At 50.5% G+C, this 25,311-nt stretch overlaps 1 protein-coding gene across 1 annotated transcript; it reads right to left on the minus strand.

The window, feature by feature from the left end:
* Positions 1-524: 524 nt before the first annotated feature.
* Positions 525-24,631, minus strand: TAS1R2 (taste 1 receptor member 2). The gene is made up of 6 exons (XM_058552035.1): positions 24,450-24,631; positions 22,656-22,956; positions 19,475-20,248; positions 15,395-15,604; positions 2,616-2,739; positions 525-1,453 (listed from the first exon to the last, which is right to left on the minus strand). The coding sequence occupies exons 1-6, from the start codon at positions 24,629-24,631 to the stop codon at positions 525-527; spliced, it is 2,520 nt and encodes an 839-aa protein (XP_058408018.1).
* Positions 24,632-25,311: the final 680 nt, after the last annotated feature.

Here is a 25,311-nt window from a genome sequence, read left to right on the forward strand (position 1 = left end):
GATAACAGAGAAGCCGGGGCCCGAGCTCTGGGAGAATCTGGGAGATGAGACACAGACACATGCGGAGCTAGTGAATGACACTGGGGCAGCATTTTCTGAGCTCACATCCTCCCGAACCAGCCCCAGCCCAGCCCAGCCCACAGTACGGCTTCCCTTCCCTGCAGCGGGAGCAAAGGGAATGAGCGGGAACCTGCAGATACCCGCCGCGACCACCAGATGGCAGCTGCAGGCTGCTAAACTGGAGAACAATTGGTCCCCTTGGGTGGGTTTTCTAGAATGGGGTGGCAGTGCCCGGCAAGCTAAACAGCTCCAGGGAAAGGAACAGAGTGGGACTGTTTTTGGGCATGCATCACTAGGTGGGTAAAAATGGTCAGGACGCAGAGAACCTTGGAGGGATGCCAAATTAGAGACCACAGTGGGGTGGTAATAGTGAGGGCTGGCTCCCCCAACCATTTGGAGTTGAACAAGCAAGCCCTCTGGTCTCCGTGTCCCAACGCCAAGGCCCTCCGCCCGGACGGGCGGTGCTAATCCCTCCCCATGGTGTAGTCCTGAATCACGCTGTTGAAGTAGGCTGGTGTGTTGCGCTCCGGGTAGAAGAGGATCATGTAACACTTGGGTCCGAAGTAGCCCAGGCTGATGCCCAGGAGGTTGAGCACGGTGACCGAGAGATCCATGATGGTGACCAGCACCCCGTCGTAGACGGACATGAAGGTGCAGAGGGAGATGGAGGAGGTGAAGTAGAAGGTCGTGCAGAGGGTGATGAACTTGGCCTCGTTGTAGTTGGTGGGCAGCTCCTTGCCCACGTAGGCAAAGCTGAAGCCCATCACGGAGAGGAGCAGGTCCAGGCTGGTGTTGAGCAGCAGCCCCTTGCGGTAATTGGGGTTGCAGGAGAGGATCATGATCTGGGGGTCATCGAGGTCGGCGCGGGTGGTGGGGCTGGTGGTCATGACCAGCATGTTGCCTGCCACGATGACCACCTTGAGCGCCGTGACAAACGCCACAAAGACGTAGGGCCCGTGGTAGCGGACCCAGTAGCCATAGGCGCGCGGGAGGCGGCTGGCCATCTTGAAGATGCAGACGATCTGGAAGGAGCGCACCGTGAAGCAGGAGATGCAGATGGTGAAGCAGACAGTGAAGAGGGCCTGGCGGCAGAAGCACGAGAAGACCGTGGGCTGCCCGACGTACATGGGGACCATCAGGTATGCCACCAGCAGCGGCGTCAGTATCAGGAAGCACATGGGGCCCCCAGCCGAGCGAACCACGGGCGTCTGGAAGTGCCTCCAGAAGATGACCAAGACGGCCAGGGTGCCGAGCAAGCCCAGGGCGGCCAGCATGACCATAACGATGGTGGGTGCCTCGTTCCACTCGAGGAAGACCAGCTGCCGCTTGAAGCAGGAGGTGTCGTTCCTGTGGGACCACCCGTAACCGGGGCAGGGCTGGCAGTCAAACTCATCTGCAAGAGCACACAGCAACTCCCGTCAGCCAAACCCACCTCCCCAGCACCTGCATCCTCCAGGCCTGCACTGGGCCAGTCCCCAGGGGCGGAGAGAGAGAGAAAGGCAACCCCCACCGTCATAGCCAACGCTCACCGCATCCCTTACACCCACCGGCTCATCAACTCCTCACAGCAGCCCCATTTCACAGACGAGGAAACCAAGGCTCAGCAAGGTAACGTCACAAAGGCAGTAAGTCACAGGGGCAGGACTTGAATCGCGGTCTCCTTGACCCAGAGCCTAACAGCTATAATTCCTTCCTTCCAAGACCCCGCCCTCTGATGGGAGAGACACTCAACCATTTCTTCAAAGACTTCGTTCAACAAATATTTTTTTGAGCACCATCACTGTGATAGACACCTGAGACGAGAGGCCACAGAGATGGATAACACCCAGCCCCTGCCTCCAGGCTATGGACCAGTTGGGGGAGGAAGGCAGGGAAATCACTCGACAAACTTCTGTTGAGCACCCATCGGTGCCCTGTGCTCTGCTGGGCACAGAGTAAGTGCTTTGATTGGTAGATGTCTTCATCCACTTAATCTGCTAATCAGCAAAGTCATGAGAAACAAATTTGAGCCCCAACTCTGAACTGTGCTAAACGCTAACGTGGACAGAGAGACACGTCCCCACCTTCCTGGAAGTCATGTTCTGTAGGGAGACATGCTAATTCTTCTAACAGAGGAAGTCACTCAGTAAATGTTCACTGAGTAAACATTATGTGCTCTGAACTACGCTAGGCACTTGGGAGGCAAGAGAAATAGATCAGATACCATCCCTGTCTTCCAGAAGCGTTCCTTCCATTGGGAGAGCCATTCATTCATTCTTTGTCTGGTGGACATTCCCTGGCCTAACACCCCTGGGCCTCGGGCTGTGTGTGTGGAGTGGGGATCAGTCACATCCCTGCCTGGTGGAGGGTTGTGCCCTCTCCCACCCTCCCCGAGCCAGCCCTGCACTGGGGATTTTGCTCCACACCAGGGGCTGGGGAGATACGAGAGGACCCGGACATGGTCCCTGGCCTTTGGACACTTGTGTTCCCTGGAGCAGACCCCGGAGACCCTGACAAAGAGGAAGGGTCCTAGAGATCCCCAGGGCAGGGCAGGGGTGCGGGCCTGGGAGTCGTACCTGCAGTTTGGTTGAGGAAGGTGCCAGGGAGACAGTCGAGACACTCGAAGCAGCACGGGTGGATGCCCACAAACCTCTTCCTCTGCCCAGGCTGGCAGTTCTTGGAACACATGGACACGGGGATCTGGAGGGAGGAGGGCAAAAGACTCTGAGTCCTCTTTCCCCACACTCCGGGGCCTCCCTACTCTCCCCAACAAGCAGGATGCTCAGGGAGAGAAGCCTGGGCCCTGTCTGCAAGGAAGAGGGCTATTGGGACTGCCATTAGAACTGGGGCCCCCGTAGTGTTCCCTGCCCAAGACCCAATCCACTTCCTTCAGGGAACAGCACCCAACCGTTGAGATGGAGACTTTCTGAGGTCCTGAGTGGATAGGGTGTGATCCCGGGGCTGCCAGCAGCCATCTTGTCTCCCAGGGGAGAACATGCCCAGTGAAGGCTCTGAGAGTTGGAGAGAGTGAGACCCTGGATCCATCCTTGCCTGAAGCCTCATGGTCTACCCCTAGAGTTTTCAGTGACGTGAGGCAATAAATTAACTTCTTGCTTACATCATCTTCTGTCCACTTGCAACCAAGAGTCCTGATTAACACAGGCTTTATAGGAGCGGGAGTTTTCAGGTAAACAAGAGCAAGTAGGCAGTGACCACGTCTATGGTTTTTACTACTCTATTTCTAGAACCTAGAAGAGAACCCAGCACAGAGGAGGCCTCCAATGATTGTTTAGGAAATGAATGAATGAATTATAAGTAAAGGAAACAGAGCAATGGGGTAGAGGAGTGGAGGGCGTGGCATGTGTGGGAAGAGGGCGTGTCTGGGCCTGGCTGGAGTCAGGAAGCACCAGGAGAGGTGGGAGAGCCGCATTCTGAAGGCTTGTCTGTGGCACGCTGAAAATGTAGGGGCAGTGGATGTGACCACGGTTCTTGAGTTGGGGGAGTGGCCTGATTATATTCAGGTTGTGTAAAAATCATTCCGATGACCAATTAGGAGGGTGTTGCCAGAATACACGTGAGAAGAGCCAAAGGCCCAGACAAGGGGACATCCTGTGGACCACTCCACCCCAGAGCCCCTCTGTCTTGGCTCTCAGAGGGCCCCTGCCCCATGCTCCGCCCCTGTCGTCCCTCTTATGCATGGCTGTCAGGTGACATTTCCAGGTGTCCTGTTCTCCCTGAAACTTCTTCATGGAAGAACCTCAGAGACTCTCCAACAGCCAAAATTAAGTCTGACCCCCTGCCAACCTTTCCAGGCCCCCCGGGGTCTCCTCTGCCTCCCGTGGACCACACACATGCTAACAAACACACAACACACACACACCTCATCCAGACCCTCGCACCCCACTCCCTTGCCATGTATCCTCTCCCCCTTCCAAAGTCATCTCTTCACCATCCCCTAAGTAATCAAATGAATCCTACCTCTTACTTGTGGAACCTCAACCCGCTAGTCACCCATCCATTCATTCACAAAGGTGTTGAGCACACACAGATGCCGGGCACTGGGAATACAGCAGTGACCCAAATGAGACAAAGTCTCTGTTCTTGTGAGACGAGTATTTTCATGGACAAGAGAGACAACACACATATAAATATGTGATATGACCTATGGCGATAGATACCATGAAGGAAAATAAAGCCATGCCACAGGGATGGAAAATGATGGGGGAGCTGATTGCAATCTCAAACGGGGTGGGTGACATTGAAGCAGAGACCTAAAGGCTGCAAGGGAGCAAGTCATGAAAAAGTCTATTCAGGCAGAGGGAACAACATGTGCAGAGGTCCCACGGTGGTGAGACTTGGCGTAGTTGAGGAGCACGAAGGCCACTGTTGCTCGAGCAGAACGAGCAAGGGGGAGAGTGGCCGACCAGTTCAAAGACTTTTGCTTCTACTCTGAGTGAAATGAGCGACTACTGGTGGATTCAGAGCAGAGGAGTGATGTGATCTGACTTCTTTTTAACAGGATCGCCCTGTTTCCCTTGTTGAGTGTAGGCTGTGAGGGGCGAGGGCAGAAGCCAGAGACCAGGTAGGACATCACTGCGATAGCCCAGGTGAGAAATGATGGTGGTTCTGACCAGAGAGACAGCAGTGGAAGAGTGAGAAGTGGTCACCTTCTGGATGTATTTTGGAGGTAGACTGGACAAGGTTTACTGCTAGATTGGATGAGAAAGGAGTCAAGAATAACTCCAGTGTTTTTGGTCTGAACAAAGGAAAGATGACATTGCCTTTTGCTGAGATGAGAAGACCTCGGGGGAGCAGGTTCGAGTAGCCAGGTGAATGCCTGAATTGAAGTTGAGGGGAGAAGTCCAATCTGAAGATATAAAATTGAGAGTTGCAAGCATATGGATGATATTTCAAGCCATGTAGACAAAGAAGAGAAAACGTCCAAAGGCTGAACTCTGGTAACTTCCAGAGTTTAAAGGTCAAGGAGATAAGAAGGAATCAGAAAAGGACACCCAGAAGGAACAGTCACGGATGTAGGGGGACCAAGAGAGAGAATGCTCAGAATCCAGGTAAAGATATCATTTACAAAGACAGGAAGTGATCAGCTGCGTCAAATGCCATTCACAGCTTGACTGTGATGATGACCATTGGAAGGGCAACAGGCAGACGTCGGTGACCTTGACAAAGGCAATTTCTGAAAAGTGGTGTGGATGAAAGCCTCATTAGAGTGGGTTCAAGAGAGACTGGGGGACTTCTGGTTTCCAGTCTGGTATGTAAGGAGCTTGGAGGTCATCACTTCTATCCTCACAACAAGAAAAGGCCGAACAAACTGAAAATCAACAACTCTTCTTAGATCCATCAGCATGTTGGGGTCCCAGGGCAGACTGCAGACCCCAAAACTGGAGAGACAGGCAAACACAAAGAATCACCAGGAGCAGAAACTGCCTCTGGATGCAGCAACTGGTAGGAACACTGAAAGAGTAAATGAATAATTGCTGGAGACTGAGCTCCAACTAGCTTGAGGGAGAGACTTCTAGGGGCACAGCCTTAACCTCCAGGAGCCTCACCAGGTTTTCAGGGTGAATATTAAAGAAAAATCACTCATGCTTCCAGTGGGGAAGGGGAAAAAGTAAACATTTTTAAATACACCAGAGAATTCTGTTCTCCATAACAAAAGCCTGCCCTCAGGGGAAACTATTTTACCAGAGCCTAAATGACGTAGGGGAAGGGAAGTACCCAACTCCAGCCCCCTCCAGCCCTCCTGTCTCACCTAAGGTGGGGGAGCAGAGAAGCACTTGTGAAGGACACAGCCTAGGGGCACAGGCTCACTGAAAGAGACCTAGTCACAGGATTATTCTAGAACGCTTCTCCTCCTCTCACACTTTGCCACCACATCATTCAGGCTCCATATAATGACAGGGGACTACAAATGAAAGAACTGCAAGGTTCAGATTCTATTTAAGAAGGAGTCTATAGGGAAACACAAAGGCAGCAGTGGGGGGAGGACAAGAAAGAAGGACACTAGAGGCAACTTTAGTCTCTGACACCACAGCTAGAACAAAAAGTAAACATAGCACCTCATACTAAAGGTTTATCTACCTCAGTTCCTTTTAACTAATATATCACATCTGGCTTTCAACAAAAAATTACAAGGCATGCTAAAAGACGGGGGGAAAAAAAACAGTCTGAAGAGACAAAACAAGTATCCGAACAAGACTCAGATATTAGAGATTTCAGAACTATCAGACCAGGAATTTAAAATAACTATGATTAGTATGCTAAGGGCTTTAATTGAAAAAGTGGGCAGCAGGCAAAAACAGATGGGCAATGTAAGCAGAGAAACGAAAACTCTAAGAAAGAATCAAAAGGAAATGCAAGAAATGTTTTAAAAACCCATGGTAACAGAAACAAAGAATGCCTTCGATGGACTCATCAGTAGACTGGACATGGCCAATGAAAGAATCAGTGAACTTGAAGCTATGTCAATAGAAACATCCCAAACTGAAAAGCAAAGAGAAAAAGAGTGGAAAAAAACTCCAGAGTATCCAAGAACTATAGGGCAATTACAAGAAGTGTAACATACATATAATGGGAATACTTGTTCTTTTCTCTGTCTACAAGGCTTGAAATATCATTCACATGCCCTTTCTTCAAAGGAGAAGAAATAGAGAAAAGAATAGAAGAAATAGTTGAAGAAACATGGCTGAGACTTTTTAAAAATTAATGACAGACACCAAACCACAGATTTAGGAAACTCAAAGAACTCTAAACAGGATAAATACCCAAAACACCTACACTTAGGTATGTCATATTCAAATTGCAAAACACAAAACAAAACAAAGACAATGATAAAGTCTTAAAGGAAGCCAGAGAGGGAAAATACCAACAAAAATGGTAACTAGAGAAAAAGAAGAAAATTTTATTATGATAAAAGTGTCAATCCATCAAGAAGATATAATAATTATAAACATATATGCACCTAACAAGACAGCCCCAAAATACTTGGTGCAAAAACCATCAGAATTGAAGGGAGAAATAGACAATTCATCACATAACATTTCACAATAATAGTTGGAGATTTCAATACCCGACTCTCAATAATGGATAGAACAACCAAACAGAAAATAAGTAAGGAAATAGAGGACTTCAACAACACAAGAAACCAATTAGATCTAACAGATATATGCAGAACACTATCCAACAGCAAGACAATATACACTTCTTCTCAAGTGGGAGATGGAAAATGGGACATTTTCCAGGACAGACCATACGTTAGATCACAAATTATGTCTCAATAGGTTTTAAAAAACTAGATGTCGCACAAAGTATCTTCTCTGACCACAATGGGATGAAGTTAGAAATCAATAACAGAAGGGAAACTTTGTGGAATTTGTGGAAATTAAACAAAGCTCTTAAACAACCAACAGATCAAAGAAGACATCACAAGGGAAATTAGAAAATACTTACAGATGAATGAAAATGAAAACACAACATTACAAAACACGGGATACAATGAAACAGTACTAACAGGGGAAATTTGTACCTATAAATGCTTACATTAAAAAACAAGATAGATCTCAAATCAACAACCTAACTTTACAACTTAAGGAACTAGACAAAGAACAAACAAAACCCAAGACTAGCAGAAGGAAAGAAGTAATGAAGATTAAAGCAGAGATAAATGAAATAGAGAATAGAAAAATAATAGAGAAAATCACTGAAACCAAAAGTTGGTCATTTAAAAAGATCAACAAAATTGACAAACCTTTGGCTAGGCTGACTGAGAAAAAAAGAGAGAAGACTCAAATTACTAAAATCAGAAATGAAAGTGGGGACATTACTACTGATTCTACAGAAATAAAAATGATCATAAAAGAGTACTATGAGCAATCTTTTACCAACAAATTGGATAACCTTGATGAAATGGACAAATTCCTAGAAACACAAAACCTACCAAGACTAAATCACAAAGAAATAGAATATCTGAATATACATATAACTAGTAAGGAGATTGAATCAGTAATCAAAAATTTCCCAACAAAGAAAAGCCTTGGGCTTGATGGCTTCACCAGTGAATTCTACCAAATATTTAGAGAAGAATTAACACCAATCCTTCTCAAACTTTTCCCCCAAAAAATGAAGAGGAGGGAACACTCCCTAACTCATTCTGTGAGGGCAGCATCAATCTCATACCAAAGCCAGACAAAGATGCTGCAAGAAAAAGTATAGTTCAATATCCTTTATGAACATCAATGTTAAATTCCTCAACAAAATACTAGGACACCAAATTCAGCAGCATAGTAAAAGGATTAAACACCATGACCAAGTGGGATATATTCCTGGAATGCAAGGATGATTCAACGTATGAAAATTGATCAATGTAATACACCACATTAAGAAAGTGAAGTGGACAATCCACATGATCATCTCAACTGATGCAGAAAAGCCACTGACAAAATTCAATACACTTTCATGATAAAAAATAAAATCACTCAACAAACTAGGAGTAGAAGGAGACTACCTCAACATAGTAAAAGCCAGATATGAAAAACTCACAGCCAACATCATGCTTAATGGAGACAGATAAAGCTTTTCTCTAAGGTCAGGAACAAGGCAGGGATGCCCGCTTTCATGACTTCTATTCAACAGAGTACTGGAAGTCCTAGCCAGAGCAATAAGGCAAGAAAAAGAAATAAAAGGCATCCAAATGAGAAAGGAAGAAGAAAAATTACCAGTTCACAGATGATATGATCTTATATGTAGAAAATCCTAAAGATTCCACACACAAAAAAAAGTTAGAATCATTAAATGAATTCAGCAAAGTAGCAGAATAGAAAGTCAACACATGAGGCTGGCCCTGTGGCTTAGCGGTTAAGTGCGCACACTCCACTACTGGAAGCCTGGGTTCAGATCCGGGCGCGCACCGATGCACTGCTTGTCCAGCCATGCTAAGGCAGTGTCCCACATACAGCAACTAGAAGGATGTGCAACTATGACATACAACTATCTACTGGGGCTTTGGGGAGAAAAAGGAAACAAAAGGAGGAGGATTGGCAACAGATGTTAGCTCAGGGCCGGTCTTCCTCAGCAAAAAGAGGAGGATTGGCATGGATGTTAGCTCAGGGCTGATCTTCCTCACAAAAAAAAGAAAAAAAAAGTCAACACATAAAAATTAGTTGCATTTCTATGCACTAAAAATGAACAATCAAAAAAGGAAATTAAGAAAATAATTCCATTTAAGATAGTATCAGAAAGAATAAAACACTTAGGAATTAACTTAACCCAGGAGAGAAAGACTTGCACAATGAGAACTACAAAACATTTCTGAAAAATATTAAAGAAAGACATCCCATGTTCATGAATTGGAAGACTTAATATTGTTATAATGTCAATACCATCCAAAGCAATCTACAGATTTAATGCAATCTCTATAAAAATCCCAATGACTTTTTCTGCAGAAATAGAAAACCCATCTTAAAATTCATATAGAATCTCAATAGACTCTGAATACCCAAAACCATCCTGAAAAAGAACAAAGCTGGAGGACTCACATTTCCTGATTCAAAACCTACTACAAAGCTACAGTAATTGAAACAGTGTGGTACTAGCATAAAGACAGACGTATAGACCAATGGAATAGAATAGAGATTCTAGAAATAAACACTCACATGGTCAAATAATTTTTGACAAAGGATCCAAGGTCATTCAATGAGGAAAAGACGGTTTTTACAAACAGTGCTGGGAAAACTAGATATCTACATCCAAAGAAATGAAGTTGGACCCGTACCTAACACCACATAAAAACATTAACTCAAAACGGATCCATTGCCTAAATTAAAGACCTAAAACCATAAAAACTCTTAGAAAAAAACACAGGCCAAAATTTCATGACATTGGATTTGGCAATGATTTATTGAAAATGACATCAAAAGCACAGGCAACAAAAGAAAAACTAAACAAAATAGACTTAATGAATATTTTAAAATTTTGTGCATCAAAAGACACTATCAAGAGAGTAAAAAGGCAGCCCACCAAATGAGAGAAAATATTTGCAAATCTGATAAGGGACTAACATCTGGAATATATAGAGAACTCCTAAAACTCAACAACAAAAGCACAAACAACCCGATTCAAAAATGGGCAAAGGACTTGAATAGACATTTCTCCCAAGAAGATATACAAATGGCTGATAAGCACAGGAAAAGACGCTCAACATCAGTAGTCATTAGGGAAATGCAAATCAAAAGTACAGTGAGATACCACCTCACACCCATTAGGATGGCTACTATCAAAAATCCAGAAAATAAAAAGTGGTGGCGAAAACGTGGAGGAACTGGAAACTTTATGCAACTGCTGGGAGTGTTAAATGGCACAGCCGCTGTGGAAAACAGTGTAACAGTTCCGCAAAAAATTAAAAACAGAATGAACATATGATTCAGCAGTTTCACTTCTGCGTATATGCTCAAAAGAGAATTGAAAGCAGGATCTCGAAGGGATATCTGTACACTCATGTTCATAGCTATTACTCACAATAGCTAAAACATGGAAGCAATTCAAGATGGATAAATGGATAAACAAAATGTGGTATATACGTACAATAGAATACTATTCAGTCTTTAAAAAAGAAGGACATTCTGACACATGCTACAATATGGATGAACTTTGATGACATTATGCTCAGTGAAATAAGTCAGCCACCAAAAGACAAATATCATATGATTCCGCTTACATGAGGTACTTAGAGTAGCCAAAACCATAGAGACAGAAAGTACAATGGTGGTTGCCAGGGGCTGGGTGGAGGCGGGAATGGGGAGTTATTGTTTAACGAGTATAGAATTTCAATTTTGCAAGATGAAAAGAGTTCTGGAGATGGATGGTGGTGATGGTTGCACAACAATGTGAATGTATTTAATACTACTGAACTGTATGCTTAAAATGGTTACGACAGTAAATTTTACGTTATGTGTATTTTACCACAATTTTAAAAACTGGAAAAAATGGCTAAGATGGTAAATTTTATGTGTTGTTTTAATTTAAAATAAAAATTTAAAAAACATGCCAAAACTTATGGGGCAGCAGTACTTAGAGGGAAATGTGTACTGTAAATGCCAATATTAAAAAAGATCTCAAACCACTAACACGCATTATCTTATTGCAGAGTTCGGTTTACTCTTCTACCCCCATCACAATGTTGTCCACGTGGAACTTCGTCATTCTGACAGTCTGCAGAACATCAAGCTAGTCCACTACATTAATGACATCATGCCAACTGGGTCTGGTGAATAAGAAGTAGCAAGTACTCTTTATTCCCAACTAAGACATGAATGCTAGAGGGTAGAAGAGAAACCCTACAAAGATTCAAGGGGCCTGCCACATTAAGGATGTTTTTAGGGGTCCAGTGGTCTGGGGAACACCAGGACATCCTCTCTAAGGTAGAGGACAAGTCATGGCATCTTATACCTCCTTCCATTAAGGATGTATGGCAGTTGGTGAATCTCTTTAGATGTTGGGAACAGCATAAATTGCTTTTGGAGATACTGCTCCAACTGACTTTTATCAGGTGACTCAGATGGCTTCCAGCTTCAAGGCAGAGGGTAGCAGGCCCAGAGAAAGTCCCTGAAGAAGGCCCTGGCTGCAGACCAAGCTATGCTGTCCCTCGGGCCGTATGGACAAGCAGAGCTGATGATGTTAGAGTGACCTGTGGTGGATGAGGATGGGCAGGCCCAACAGGAGAGTTGCAACAAGGCAACTACAACGTGCCTTCTACAGCAAAGTACTATTCACTGTTTGGAAATTAGCTCGTGGTGTCCTGCTGGGCCTTCATGGGAATGGAGCACGTGGCCTCAGGACATCAAGTGACTATCAGATTCACGGAGTCATATGTTCGGGCAGAAAGAGTGGCAAGTCATCACACAATGGAGATGGTGCATGTGGGATCAGGCCAAAGCAGGTCCAGAGGATACAAGTACATTTCTTAAGTCAATGGTTGTGATTCCGACAACATCTACCTCTGTTGTGACAATTCCTCTCCCTCAAATCACACCTAAGGCCTCACAGAGGGATTCTCTGTGGCCAATTGATAGAGAAGGAGAACGTTCAGGAATGATTCACATAGTCAGCTTGGTAGATTAATGTGAGCTGAAAATGAACTACTGTCATAGGAAGCTCCTCTCGGGGGTTATCCCGAAGGACAGTAAGGAGGGAAGATGCTCCCAGTTTGTAGAAATGCAAGCAGGGCACTCGCTTGTCCACTCTGCATGGATGGAGAAACGTCCTGAAGCACGGATATTGTTGGGCTCCTACGCAATGAGGAATGGCTTGGCGGGTTGTTCAGGGGCCTGGGAAGAGCAAGATTGGAAGAATGGAGACAAGATAGTTTGGTGGGAAAGGTATACGCGTGGATCAGTGGGAGTGAGCACAAAGCACAAAGATTTGTTTCTTGTGTTAATGCCCATCAGAGAACGCGGAGAGAGGAATCGAAGATCAGAGAGAAAAGATGAGTTGCCCAATAGAGGTCAGCTGGCCTCTGTCCTCAGCCACTCAAGGCTGGCACAATGGGCCGTGAGCAGAGCGGCCACGGGGTCAGGGATGGAGGCCGTGGGCACGGACCCAACAGCTTGGGCTTCCTTTCACCATGGTCGACCTAGCTATTGCCACTGCGGAAGGCCTACCTGCCAGCCACAGAGACCACGCTGAGCCCGCGATTTGGTACCATTCTGTAAAAAGACCAGCCAGCCAGTTGCTGGCAGATGTGTCACATCAGATCCTTTCTTCCCTGGAGGGAGCGTTGACTCATCCTTGTAAGAATTTGCCTTCCCTGACCTGGGGATCCCTGACAAGGGACCCATTTTATGGTGAAGGGTGTGTGACATGGACACATGACCACAGGATCCACTGATCCCAATATATACCACATCATCCAGAAGTATCCAGCCTAATAAAATGACGGGATGGCACACTAGAGGTTCAGCCAAGGAACCAGCTTGGGGGTGACACCCTGAGGGTGGGGCACTGCTCTTTAGGACGAGGTATAAGCACCAAGTGAAAGGGTGGCACATAGCGCTGTGGTCCCAGCAGCTAGAATAAGTGGGTCCAGCACCCCCAGGGTGAAAGGATTGGCCCCACTCAGCAGTATTCTCAGGGGCTGTGGTAGAATCGGTGCTTCTTGTCCCCACAACCTTAGACCCTGCTAGAATAGAGGTTCTGGTCTCCAAAGGGGGACTACGTCCACCAGCAGACACGTAGGCTCTACGGTGACCACCTGGTCATTTAGGGGGCGTCATGCCAGCGAACGAGAAGGCCAAGAAAGGAGGAGGTCATTGACTCTGATGAACACGAGGGGCTGGGGCTGCTGCCCCACAAGGCAGGTAGGAAGGGGTAGGTCTGGAACCCAGGGCTTCACCAAGGCGGCCCTTGGTGCTTCTAGCCCAGTGATTACTGCTACTGGACAGCTGTCACAACCACAGGCCAGCAAGGACAAGGCGACTAAGGGCTCAGACACCTTGGGGGTCAATGTCACTCCACCAGCCCCGTGCCCTAGAGCAGCCAAATGGCCGAGGGTGAGGGGACCCAGCATAGACGGTGGACAGGAGAGATGACGAGTATCGGTTCCACCTTGGTCCCAGCTGCAGCAGCAGGGCCTGTGGCTGGGTCCCCTCAACTACCCTCAGGTAGAGCCGGGGCTGGCTGCTGCCCTAGAAACTCCGATCACCAGGCGCCACGAAGGACACAGACGCAATGGGCGAACGAGAAGTGGACGTCTCTGGGCCTCCCTCGTATTTTCTTGGCCCAGCTTTCATTCCGGCCATGGCTGCACCACCCATCTCAGCCAGACGTCACCCATCAGCAGCTCCCGTCAGCTACGCTGCAGGGCTCTTGCTCTCTGCCCCGGGGCTGCATTGTGAGATGCCCGCGGGAAGCTGCTGGGCTGTCCTACAGGTGTGACCCGGAAGTGCAAGGGAGTTAACACCCCATGGAGTGACCCTTGACCACTGGCGTGGGAGCCGGTATGGGGCCAATGGATCAATGCCATCCTCTTCCCGCCCCTGGCGGACTATTCCAAAGTGGCTCCTCAGAAGGTCCTGGCAAGACTGAGCCCCATTGCTCACAGCAGTGTCCAGCTTAGAACATTCCCTTGCACTGACTTTCCCTCTTCCCTGTTGAACTCTCCCTGGTCTCTCACTCCTGTTCCCCCGGATCATGTCCTGGAATAAACTATCTGCACATAAACCCTTGTCTCAGGCTCTGCTTTCTGGGGGAAACCCAGGCTAAGACACTGTTATTTGTCAAATTGTGTCCCCTCAAAATTCAAATATTGAAATCCTAACTCCCAGGACCTAAAAAGGTGACCTTATTTGGAAACAGGATCATCGCAGATTAGTTAAGATGAGGTCATACTGGAGCAGAGTGGACCCGACTCCTAGGTGACTGATGTCTTTATGAAAGGGAGAGATTTGGAGACAGACACCCCCACAGGCAGAACGCCGGGTGGAAATGAAGGCAGGGAGCCGGTGGTGCTTCTCCAAGCCGAGGAGAGCCAAGGATGGCAGGCACTCCCCCAGAAGCTGGGAGAGAGGCCTGGAGCGGTTTCTCCTTCACAGCCCTCAAGACACTTCTGTTCCTTAAGCCCCCTGGTTTGTGGTACTTGGTGATGGCAGCTCTAGCAAACTAATAAAGAACCAACCCAACTTACTCCATAAAATCCCCCAAGAATCTCAGGAACTAGCAGCACGGCGTACCTCTGGAACTGGGGATGGGGGTGCGGGATGAAGCCTCTTTGAGAAGCTTTTGGATCCCCTCCCCCACCACACAAGGCTGGGTGTCTACCCCTCTCCGCACCGGTGGCACTCTGACAGCTGATTCTCTAAAGAGGGTAAAACGAAGGAGCTTTAGACTGACAGATGTGAGACACGGTTGAAGGCAAAGCTACCGTACCAAAAACGTGAATATTAATTGATAAGATGTACCTGAATACTGTATATGGAGACACGGAAAAGCTGTGTGGCCTTAGGCAGGTCATGCAACCACTCTGTGCCTTCAGTTTTCTAACCCCTAAAACAGGGAGACCAGTGGCATCTATCTCCTGGGGGTGACATGAGAACTGAATCCTTAGCACACACATGTCCAGCAAAAGTATCCTTTGCAGGGGCCCCTGAGCCCCTCCATCCTGAAGAGCCAGAAAGCGCTGAACTTCCAGAGTTCTCCGTCAGTGGAGGGAAGACAGGACCCCGGGCAACACGCCCACAAATATAGACGCCACCAGCCAGTGGTAATGAGTTTTGGGTCCCTTGCCACCCCAGCACAGCCCCGACACCCAGCCCTAGGCCCCGTCCCCCCCAGCCCCTCCAGAGCTGACCGTGTCGCCGGGGGTGTGCCAGGAGATGTGGCGGGTGTCCCTCAGCTGCCGCAGCACGGGGTTGTAGAAGGCAACGCTCTGGAAAGGGATCTGGCTCCGGTCCCACTGCCACTGGATGATCTCCAGGCTCACGGGCAGGTCTCCCTGCTTGTCGAAGAAGATTTGGTGGCCCAGGAGGGTGAAGTTGACCTTCCGGATCTCCTCAAGTAGCTGGAGGGGCCAGAGGAAGTGAAGCTGACACCCAGGCCCGGGTCAGACCTGGGAGAAATTCCACCACCCCACCAGCCTCGGTTTCCACTTCTGTAAAATGGGGCAGTAGGACTGAAAACGCAGCAGTTCAGAGACAGCGCAGGGAGCTCCGAACCCGGAGTCAGACACGTCTGAGTTGAGGCGCCAGCTCTGCTTCCTGCTGTGAGGCCTTGGTCCTGTCACTCAACCTCTCTGAATCCCAGTTTCCTCTTCTGCAAAGTGGGAGCAATGAAACACTATCTTTTGGGCTTTGAAGCAATAAATGAGTTTATCCACATCAGGGGCTTAGCACAGTGCCTGAAAAATAGTAAGTCCTCACCTCAGTCCTTTTCCTGGAAGTTACCTCGGCCATCCCTCTGGGACCCAACACCTGTGGTCCAGAGTCCACTGCGTCTCCCACCTGCAAGGGTTAGCTGGGCTCTTTCCTGTCCCGGGTCCCTTCTGCATCCCTACACTGTAGAGTCAGCTCTCTTTCCAGTCTCTCCCACCCCTCCCCCATCACTCTCAGTATGTAGAAGCTGGTACATACTAGAACATGCTTTGGATAGGGCATCCTTTGGCCTGAATTCCAATGCCAGCTGTATCCTCAGTTTGCTGTGTGACTTTGGGCATCACTGAACCTCTCTGGGCTGATCCCAAAAGGGCTTCCAGCTTCGATATCCCGTTAATCTGGCTTCTAGATTTCTCTCCATAAATGGGAGAGTCTATTGGGCTATATCTTGGGGGCCCAGAGCTCACCTCACCTTGGGGACTGACAGACAGATAGCCAAGGGAGTTGGGCCCTAGCCTTCTCCCTGCCCTGCCCGGGGAGTGAGGTCCTGGCTCTGGAAACCTCTTTGGAATTTTCACAGGTTGCTGGGCCTGAGGGCAATGGTCCTGGGAGACGAGAGGAGGGAGGCTCCTGCCGAGTGGTCGGCCTGAGGATGGGGATCAGGAGGGCAGAGCCCCTGGGGAGCCAGATGCTGGTGTCCGTGTCACACCCCTACAGTGACCTGGCCAAGCTGGGCTGAGAGCAACTTGGGACTCCAGGGATCCAAAAGACGGGCTCAGAAAACATTGTCCCCGGAATTCTCCGGAGGGGGCAGTGGCCAGGACTATTATTGGCAGGGGCCTGGGCATCTTGGGACCCCCTATGGGGTATGAGCCTTGATTCCCTTCCTCACCTAGCCCCACCCCCCAGCAGTGGCTCTGCCCCCAGCCCCACCGTCTCTCCTAAGGCCAGACACGGGCATCAGAAAGGAATGTGGAGGACACTTGGCTTCCCCTCTGCCCCAGGCAACGGGCACACACTATTGTTAGTCCCTCAATAACTCAGCAGGGTATCATGAGTCCTTCTATTTAACAGATGAGAAAACCGAGGCTCAGAGATGTTAAATAAGTTGCCCACAGTTGCACAGCTCTTGGTGGCAGAGCTGGGATTCCAACCCAGGTCCGCCTGATGCCAAAGCTCTGCTCAGTTCATCACCACCTGCCTCCCAACAGATGGGCCGTAACTGCAATGCTGAGGGGTGGGCAGAGGCAGAGAGAAGGGTGAGCCGCCAGTGAGGGTGGCGAGCAGGTGGAAACGAACCAGCCTGTGTTCCTGGCTAGTTAGATGGTCCCTGTTAGGGTCCCATTCCCCCCACCTGTAAAATAAAGGGATTGGACCAGAAGATTCTGAGAGGACTCACAACTCTGACCCTCAACAACCTGCTGAACTTTCGCTTGAACAGCCAAAGCCCCGACACGTGTGTGCCAGCCGGCATTGACCCAGCCTCCTCCTGATCGGATCCCCTGCCGTCACCTCCCAGCACATCCTCCCGGCCTCCATCTCCAAGCCTCCTCGTCCCCCCCGAGGCCTCTCCTAGGGGTGCCCTCCTCTCCAGCCCCACCGCCCCTGCCCTATTTCATCACCACCCTCTGGCCACTCCTGAGCTGGGTGACCGTCACCTCTTAGAACCTCCGTTTCACCTGTATGTGGGAGAGAAACAGTACAGTAACAGCGTCTGCTCACAGGGTGTTTGGGGCTAAGTGATAATTGATGTAGAGGAGGCCAGCTCTGTGCTGGGCACATACTACCTGCTCAGTCATTCACCCATCGTTCAATAAACATTCACTGAGGGTCAATTCCGAGCCGGACCCACTGACAGCAGCAGGGACACAGCATTGAACAGGATTGACGGGTCCCTGCTCCCACAGGCTTACATTTGAGGGGCAGGGTAGGAAAGAGACAACAAGCAAGGACACAGATGAATAAACACCATAATAACACCTTGAGATCAGTGTTACGACAAAAATAAACAGGGTGGCGTGGCATGACCCAGCATGGGCGGGGGGGGTGGTGTAAGGACGCCACAGATGGTTTTGCAGCTCGTGGGTCTGTACAAGTGGGTCCAGTTAGGGCGATGGGGAGGGAAGGCTGGAGCCCGGCTCGCCCAGCTCATCAGGCCATGCACCCGCTGTGGGGCCGTGCTCACCCGGAGCAAAGGGCATCGTAATCTGATTCATCTGCGCAAAATGGCATCGTTTCCTGGTTCACACACCACACTGTTAATGCCAGTGGAGACCCTGTGTAAAGCCGACATGGGATGACCCGGGCTCTCTGCTTCCGGCCTCTACCCCCGCTCCACCCCAACCCTAAACTGGCTTGTTGGATTGTCTCAGAAACATCACCTTGGTGCTCAGCTTGACCTCTCTGCAGGCTCCTGCTGCGGCCAGGACAAAGCCCCAACTCCTCCTCCAGCACTATGCCCTCCAAGGCCACCCGCAGCTCCCCTCGCCCCCTACTCTTCGGCCATGCTGGCCCAACCACTTGTCCAGGCCGCCACTCTCCCACTCTCCTCCTGGAATGTCCAGTGCCTGCCCTCCCCTACTTAAACCCTGCCTTCCCCCTCCCGCCCACCCAGTGATGCCCCTGCCGCCCCTCCACTCATGGCTGCAATTCTGACTTCCTGCTATGCTTTTTAAAGACGAACTCTTAGAGTTACAAGGGCTAGGCTCTGAGAATACGGGGTGGAGAGGTCCCTACAAACAAATAGAATAAGGGAGGGGACTTTTAAAGAGCCAAGTTGCTCTGTTAAGGAAGTGAGCAGGTATTTGGGGATGGGGGACCCACAAAAGGGAGGAAGGGGACCATTAAGATGGGACATGGACAGGGGTTGGGGGGGAGGCTGAGCAACAGGGTGGGCAGCTGGCCCCAAACTATGAAAAAGCCAGTGAAGTGCTTACGCCCAGAGAGCAAGGTAGAAAGTGTACGTCTCTGATGTAAAGCCCCTCTGCTCCTCCAGACCCTCAGTAAAACCTTCTACACCCTGAAGGCTTCATAGTAGGGTGCATGCATGCCTGCGTGTGTGTGTGTGTGTGTGTGTGTGTGTGTGTGTGTGTGTGTGTAAATCAGGAAAACACAGATTTAAATCCCAGGTCTGAGTCAAGGAGATGCAGACCTGGGACAATGAGAAGATCCACACCCCCAAAGCAGGGTCTCGGAGAGCTGATGGGAATACACAAGCCCCACCCCAGGCCTCAGCCCTGGAGAGACGGCCAGGGGACCCGGCGCTCCCACCGCCTGCGAGCCTTCCCGCGAGGGACTTTCACCTGAATCTCCAACGACAGACTATTTTGGATGGTGATAATTAAATTAATACTAAAAAAGGCATTTTGCTGTGGCACCATGAGGGACTTCTGGTCCCAGTGTCTGGAGGCGGGCATGTCCTGTGGCTCCCCAACCTGCTTCTCCAGAACCCACCAAGGGAGGAGGAGGCTAGAGCAGAGTAGGGGGCGCCCTGTGGTCTCCACGGCAACCACGGACTCTGCCTGCTCCGCAGGCCCTAGCTTCCTGCGGCCGGGCCTCACCCGCCAGGGGTAGACCACCTCCTTGTGGCACGCGGTCTGGTTGCAGCCCAGGAGGCTGTGCAGCGCGTGGGCCACGGCGTAGACGGCCGAGTACACGCTGTAGGACGTGCGGTCGCCCGAGAGCGTGAGGATGGTGTTGTAGGACATGGTGGTGTCCAGGCAGGTGTCGCACTCCTGGTTGCAGGTGGCCCCCTCGCTGGTCCTGTTGGGCGCGGGCTGCCTGGCCTGGGAGCGGCGCAGGCGGAACTCGTTGAAGCCCGGGATGGGCACGGTCTGGGTAGCAATGCCCAGGAAGGTGCCCGTGTGGCGCAGCTCGGCGAGGTTGTGCAGGACTGGGTCGAGGGCCCAGGACTCGGAGGCGATCCACACGGCGCCGGTGAGGTTCTGGTGCAGCACCTCGAGGAAGAAGTTGTGCAGGGCCAGGTCTGGCGAGAAGATGACCACGACGTGCGCTGTGCTCTGTTTCAGCTTCTGCACGATGACCGCCAGGCGCTGGCGCTCGTCCGGCGTCACGGTCTGGTTGGGCTGTGGCGTGGGCAGCACCTCCTGGAAGGCAATGCAGATGTCGTGGTGGGCCAGGTGCTTCCTGAACAGCTGGCTGTTGTCGTGGCCGTAGTCGTCGCCGCTCACCAGCAAGACGATCCAGTTCCAGCGGAAGCGCAGCATGAGCTGCGCTATGGCCTCCATGTGGTGATCGGCCCCCAGCACTGTGCGCAGCACCGCCGGGAAGCGCAGCTTGTCGCGCAGGTCGTCACTGATGGCGCTGTAGGCGATCTGCCGGAGGGGAGGGGCCGCTGGCATTAGCGAGGGCACCACCTGCCACATCATCCTGGTGGCATTTAGGGAGCACACAGTGCCAGCCACACCCAGGGCTAGGTGGTTTACACCATCCTCATCTTGGTCATCAGTGCAGTGACATTTCATGAGAACTTACCGTGTGCCGGACCCTGGATAGGTGCTTTATATCAGCGTCATCATGACTATCGTTGTAGGAACGTTCATTGAGCACCTACTGTGTACCACCCCCTGGACTAGGTGATCATCAGCCTTGGGCTGGGCTACACCATCATCGTGATGGTCATCAGCATAGTAGCATTTAGTGAGAACCCACGACAGGCCAGGCCCGGGCTTGGTGCTTGGCATCAGCATCAGCCTCATGCTCATCATCTAGCAACACTTACTGAACACCTACTGTATGCCAAGCCCTGGGCTAGGCGATTTATATCATTATCATTCCTATCATCTAATAACACTTACTGAGCACCTACTGTGCGTCTCCCAGCATAGTGCTCTCCTCCTCGTCATCACCATTGTCCCATCATCAGATTAGTCCCATCTCCTCCCTCAGCATACAGGACTTCACCCTCTTGGTTTTCTTTCCAGCTCGCTGGTTGCTCCATCTCCTTTTCTGGTTCCTTCTCTTCTCTACGACTCTCAACATTGGAGGACCCCAGGGCTCAGCCCAGTCCTGGTTGCTCTCTCTCCCTGGTGATCTTATCCAGACTTTTGGTTTTAAATACTTTGTATGCTGACAACTCCCAATAGCCCCAGCCTGGACCTCTCTCCTAAACTTCAAACTCCTATTTGCAACTGCCTATCTGACGTCTCAAACTTGACATTTCCACAACTGAACTCCTGTCTCCTCTGAACCTGTTCCATCCACAACGTCCCCATCTCAGTTGATGGTGGATCCATCCTTCCAGTTCCTCAGGCCAAAACTGTGGAGTCCTCGTCAGCTCTTCTCTCTCACACTTGCCACATCCAATCCATCAGCAAATCCCAATGGGTCGACCTCCAGAACGTGTCCACCCAGTGCCGGCCACCTCCCCACTCCCTCCTGGTCCAGCCACTGCCATCCCTGGTTTGGGTTACCACAATGTCCTCCACCCTTCCCCTACAATCTACACTTAACGTGGCAGCCAGGGTGTCCCCGCTCACACATACATCAGTCACATGACTCCTCTGCTCAAAACCCACCAACAGCTCCCAATGTCACTCAGGACAAGCCAGAGGCCTTCAATGGCCCCTAAGGGGCCCCATCCTCAGCCCAGCCCTTACCTCCCTGACTTCATCTCCCCCTGCTCTCCCTCTGCTCCACTTCTGAACACACCAGGCACCTCCTGCCCTCTGTGTCTGCTGACCTCTCTCCCTGGAATGCTCTTCTCCTAGATGCCCGCATAGCGCCCTCGCTCCTTCACCTCCTCAAGTCTCTGTCCAGCTGTCAGTGAGACCCACTGACCGCCCTGCTTAAAACTGCAATCTCCCTCTACCCACCCCCACCGCCTGACCCCTGACATGCAGGATCTCCCTTACCTGCTCGACCCCTTCCATCCACGGCACTTCTCACCTACTAACCCACTCTATCATTTATGTATTCACAATTATTGTCTGTCTTTCCTCGAGAGAAGCTCTATGAGGGCCGTGATGTCCGCTGGTTTGTTCCCAGCTGTATCTCAGTGCCGACAACAGCACCCAGCACAGCAGATGTTCAATAAACATTTGTTAAATGAAGGAAAGAATGAGGCCAGTCTTGGACTAGATGCTTCACATGAGAATATTAACATTTATTGAGCACCTACTGTGTGTCAGACCCAGTGCCAGTTGCTCTTTAATGAACAGATATTTTATGCCGGTTCTGGACTAGGTACTTTCAGCACGATGATGATAATAGTTCTAATAATGGTAGTAATACTAACGGCACTTTTTTGAGGACCTACTATGCGGCTGACCATGTGCTAGGCAACTGTACGGGATAATAGTGAGCACTCTCTGAGTTCCCGTTCTTGTGCAAGATGCTTTATGTAACAACAACATTCCTGACTACCTACCTAGAAACTCTTCCATAGGTTGACTGCTTAATCTTCAGGCAGTCCTGGGATGGAACTCTTACCATCCCATTTTACAGGTGGGGAAACTGAGGCTCAGAAGAGTTAAGAGATTTGCTCAAGGTCTCGCGATGGCCAAGACGCAGAGCCGAGAGGCACACCCAGGTCTGTCTGCCTCCAAAGCCTGAGGTCTTAGCTGGTAGTCCAGGCTGCCTTTCACGGATGGGGGTTGATGGCCTGACTCTGCTTCTGCTCCCACCTCTGCCACGCCCGGTGACTGGAGGGGGAATTGAGCCCTCTGGACAATCACTCCTCGGCCCCTCCGCAGCCCCTTCTCCCGGGGCCCAGGGGCTCACCTGTGGAAGGAGAAAGAGGGAGAGGAGATGGGCCACTGTCATGGCGGCCTCGGAGCTGTCAGGGCCGATGACGGCCACCACGCGGGGCACATAGTGGCTGTAGTCGTCCTTGATGGGCAGTAAGTAGTCCTCCCCCGCCAGGTAGTAGAGCACAGGGTGCACGTTGTTGGAGACGTAGCAGGTGTCCACCATTTCGTAGCCCAGCAGCACGCCCGGCAGCAGGGTGCTGTGGTTGTTGATCTCCTCCACCGCAAAGCGCATGGCCTGCATGAGGTTGTAGCCCAGCACCTTCATCTCATACCTGGAGGGGCCAGATGGGGGTATGAGGGAGGAGGCAAGGGAAGGGGATGGGAGAGTCAACTTGTCCTTCCTGCGTGTCATAGGAAAGCCAAGGCGTTGCCTAAGAACAAGCCACTCCAGAAGATTCTGGAATTTTTATCACACCATTGTTACCATGTCACATCTCTAGGATCACCATTGTCCCTAAGACCACCTCTGACACTATGATCTCTGTGGCCACCATCAATCGCTACCACTTCTATCACCATACCTATGACCTCTGTCACCACTCTACCAATGGCCATAAATGTGACCACGATTACCCACTATAACCTCCATCATCATTATCACCACTATCACCTTCATCACCTACTATTCCTGTTACCAATATCATCACTACTGCCATCACTGTCACCACATGTCTGTGAACACCATCACAATACCACCATGACCACCATCACCCTCATCATCACCATCACTACCATCACCACCACCATCACCATCATCACCATCGCTACCATCACCACCACCATGACCACCGCCATCACCATCGTCGCCATCACTACCATCACGACCACCATCACCATCATCACCATACTCTTCACCATTTTCATTATCACCAGTATTACTACTGTCAACATTATCAACATCGCCACCATCACCGTCATCACCTCCATCACCACCCTCACCACCATCACTTCACTGGACTCCCCACCATTATCACAAGCATCAGAATATCCAACATCATGCCTAGTACCACCACCGGCACCATCACCCTCACAGTTCTCAAGCCAGCGTATAATCTCCCCCAACATCATACAACTTGTGTGTTTCTTATAGTCAGCCCTTCAGCATCTTTGGCACTCTCCTTCCTTTCTGCCTCTCTCCCAGAATGCCTTCGCCCTCTCTGCACGAGGTCACTACTTTATAATCCCAGTGTCCCATGCTTGCATGAAGATGGCCCACCCAATCTCCGAGGGATGCTGCCATCCCAAGGGGCTCATGGGGGAGAGGGGGCAAAGGAAATCCCTTCCAGCCCTGAAAGCACTCCCACCCACCCAACCACAGTCCTGGGAAAATGCACCCTTCCCCTCCCGCCTGAGAACCTGCTACAGAAAAACCACATTCTGCCTCCCAAAGTCTAGTCCCTAGTCCCTAGACTAGGTCTTGACATGGACTCACTGGGAGTCCCCCAGTTGCCAAAGTGTTGATAGTCTCTAACACTCCTCTAGGCTCAAACATCCTATAACTCTTTATTAAGAGATGTGACATTGTGACAATCAGGTCTCAGCATTTCAGAATACAATTGCCAATGGTCTCCGTAACACGGACTGTGTGGGATGTCCCTGGGGGCCAGTCCTCTCCCATCCAGGACGGGGGGTTGGTGATGAACGAGGAGGAGCATTCTGAGTCCTGGGCCTGGGTCCTGGCCTGGTCCCCCATGGGCCACAGGGGAAGCCCGGGCTTCCCACTCCCCGGCCCCGCCGCCATTCCAGCTTCACGCTGGAGACTCACTCCTTGCACTTGGGCACCTGCAGGTAGTTGAGGTGGACGATGCCCTTCACGTTGGCGTGGAGGCTGAAGAGGCCCCCCAGGAGGTAATCCCCAGCCAGGTAGAAGTCCGAGTTCTCAGTCGGCTCAGCCAGAACCTGTAGCAGGAAGAACAGGGAGCAGACCGCCGTGGCCTGGGGTCCCATGGCTGGAAAGCGGGGGTCCCAGGAGATGGCTCTGCCTCACTGGAGACCTGGCGGCTCGACACCAGGGCATTTGCACAGACATTTACATAGGGGCGGTCCTGCCACTGTCTGTGGGGCGGGGAAAGCCACTGGGACAGGCGGAGAGGTTTGAGGGCTCTGAGGAAGGGGAGGAGGCTGCAATTAGGACGATCCTTGCTGAGGGCACAGTGGGCCCTGGGTGGTCCGGGAGAACTCCTTTTGGAGATAGAGAGTGTCCTGCTAACCCGGCCACACCCCAGCCTTCTGCCACTTGGTTTGGGACAGGCCTATCCCCCTGACATTTCAAATATTTGGGAGTAAAGGACATAGGTGCTCACATCAGGAGACAGTAGGGTGGTAAACGGACCCGGAGCTTCGGGGCCCGGCCAAGTCGGGCCTGGCACATGGTAATGTATACATGGCACCCGACCCACAACAGGTGTGCCAAAGGCAGTAGCCATTGTCGGTAAGAACCAGGCATCACGCTGGGCGCCTGTCATTCGCCATCACTGAATGCTCACAGTAACTGGGACTACTCCTGACCCCAGGGAACTGAGGCACAGAGAAGTTGAGAAACCTGCCCTAGGTTGCACAGCCAGCAGAGCTGGGATTCAAACCACATCACCAGACTCTAGGGACCAGCTCTTAATCGCCGTATTATA

The sequence above is a fragment of the Diceros bicornis genome, chromosome 13 (assembly GCF_020826845.1).
Source record: "Diceros bicornis minor isolate mBicDic1 chromosome 13, mDicBic1.mat.cur, whole genome shotgun sequence".
Lineage (NCBI taxonomy): Eukaryota > Metazoa > Chordata > Mammalia > Perissodactyla > Rhinocerotidae > Diceros > Diceros bicornis.

Excerpts from the sequence above, each read along its gene's own strand:
- TAS1R2 (XM_058552035.1), bottom strand. The coding sequence starts at position 24,631 with ATGGGACCCCAGGCCACGGCGGTCTGCTCCCTGTTCTTCCTGCTACAG. Across the intron at positions 2,740-15,394 it reads GGCACACCCCCGGCGACACG|ATCCCCGTGTCCATGTGTTC; the intron begins GTCAGCTCTGGA and ends TCCTCCCTCCAG. Across the intron at positions 1,454-2,615 it reads CTTCCTCAACCAAACTGCAG|ATGAGTTTGACTGCCAGCCC; the intron begins GTACGACTCCCA and ends GTGCTCTTGCAG.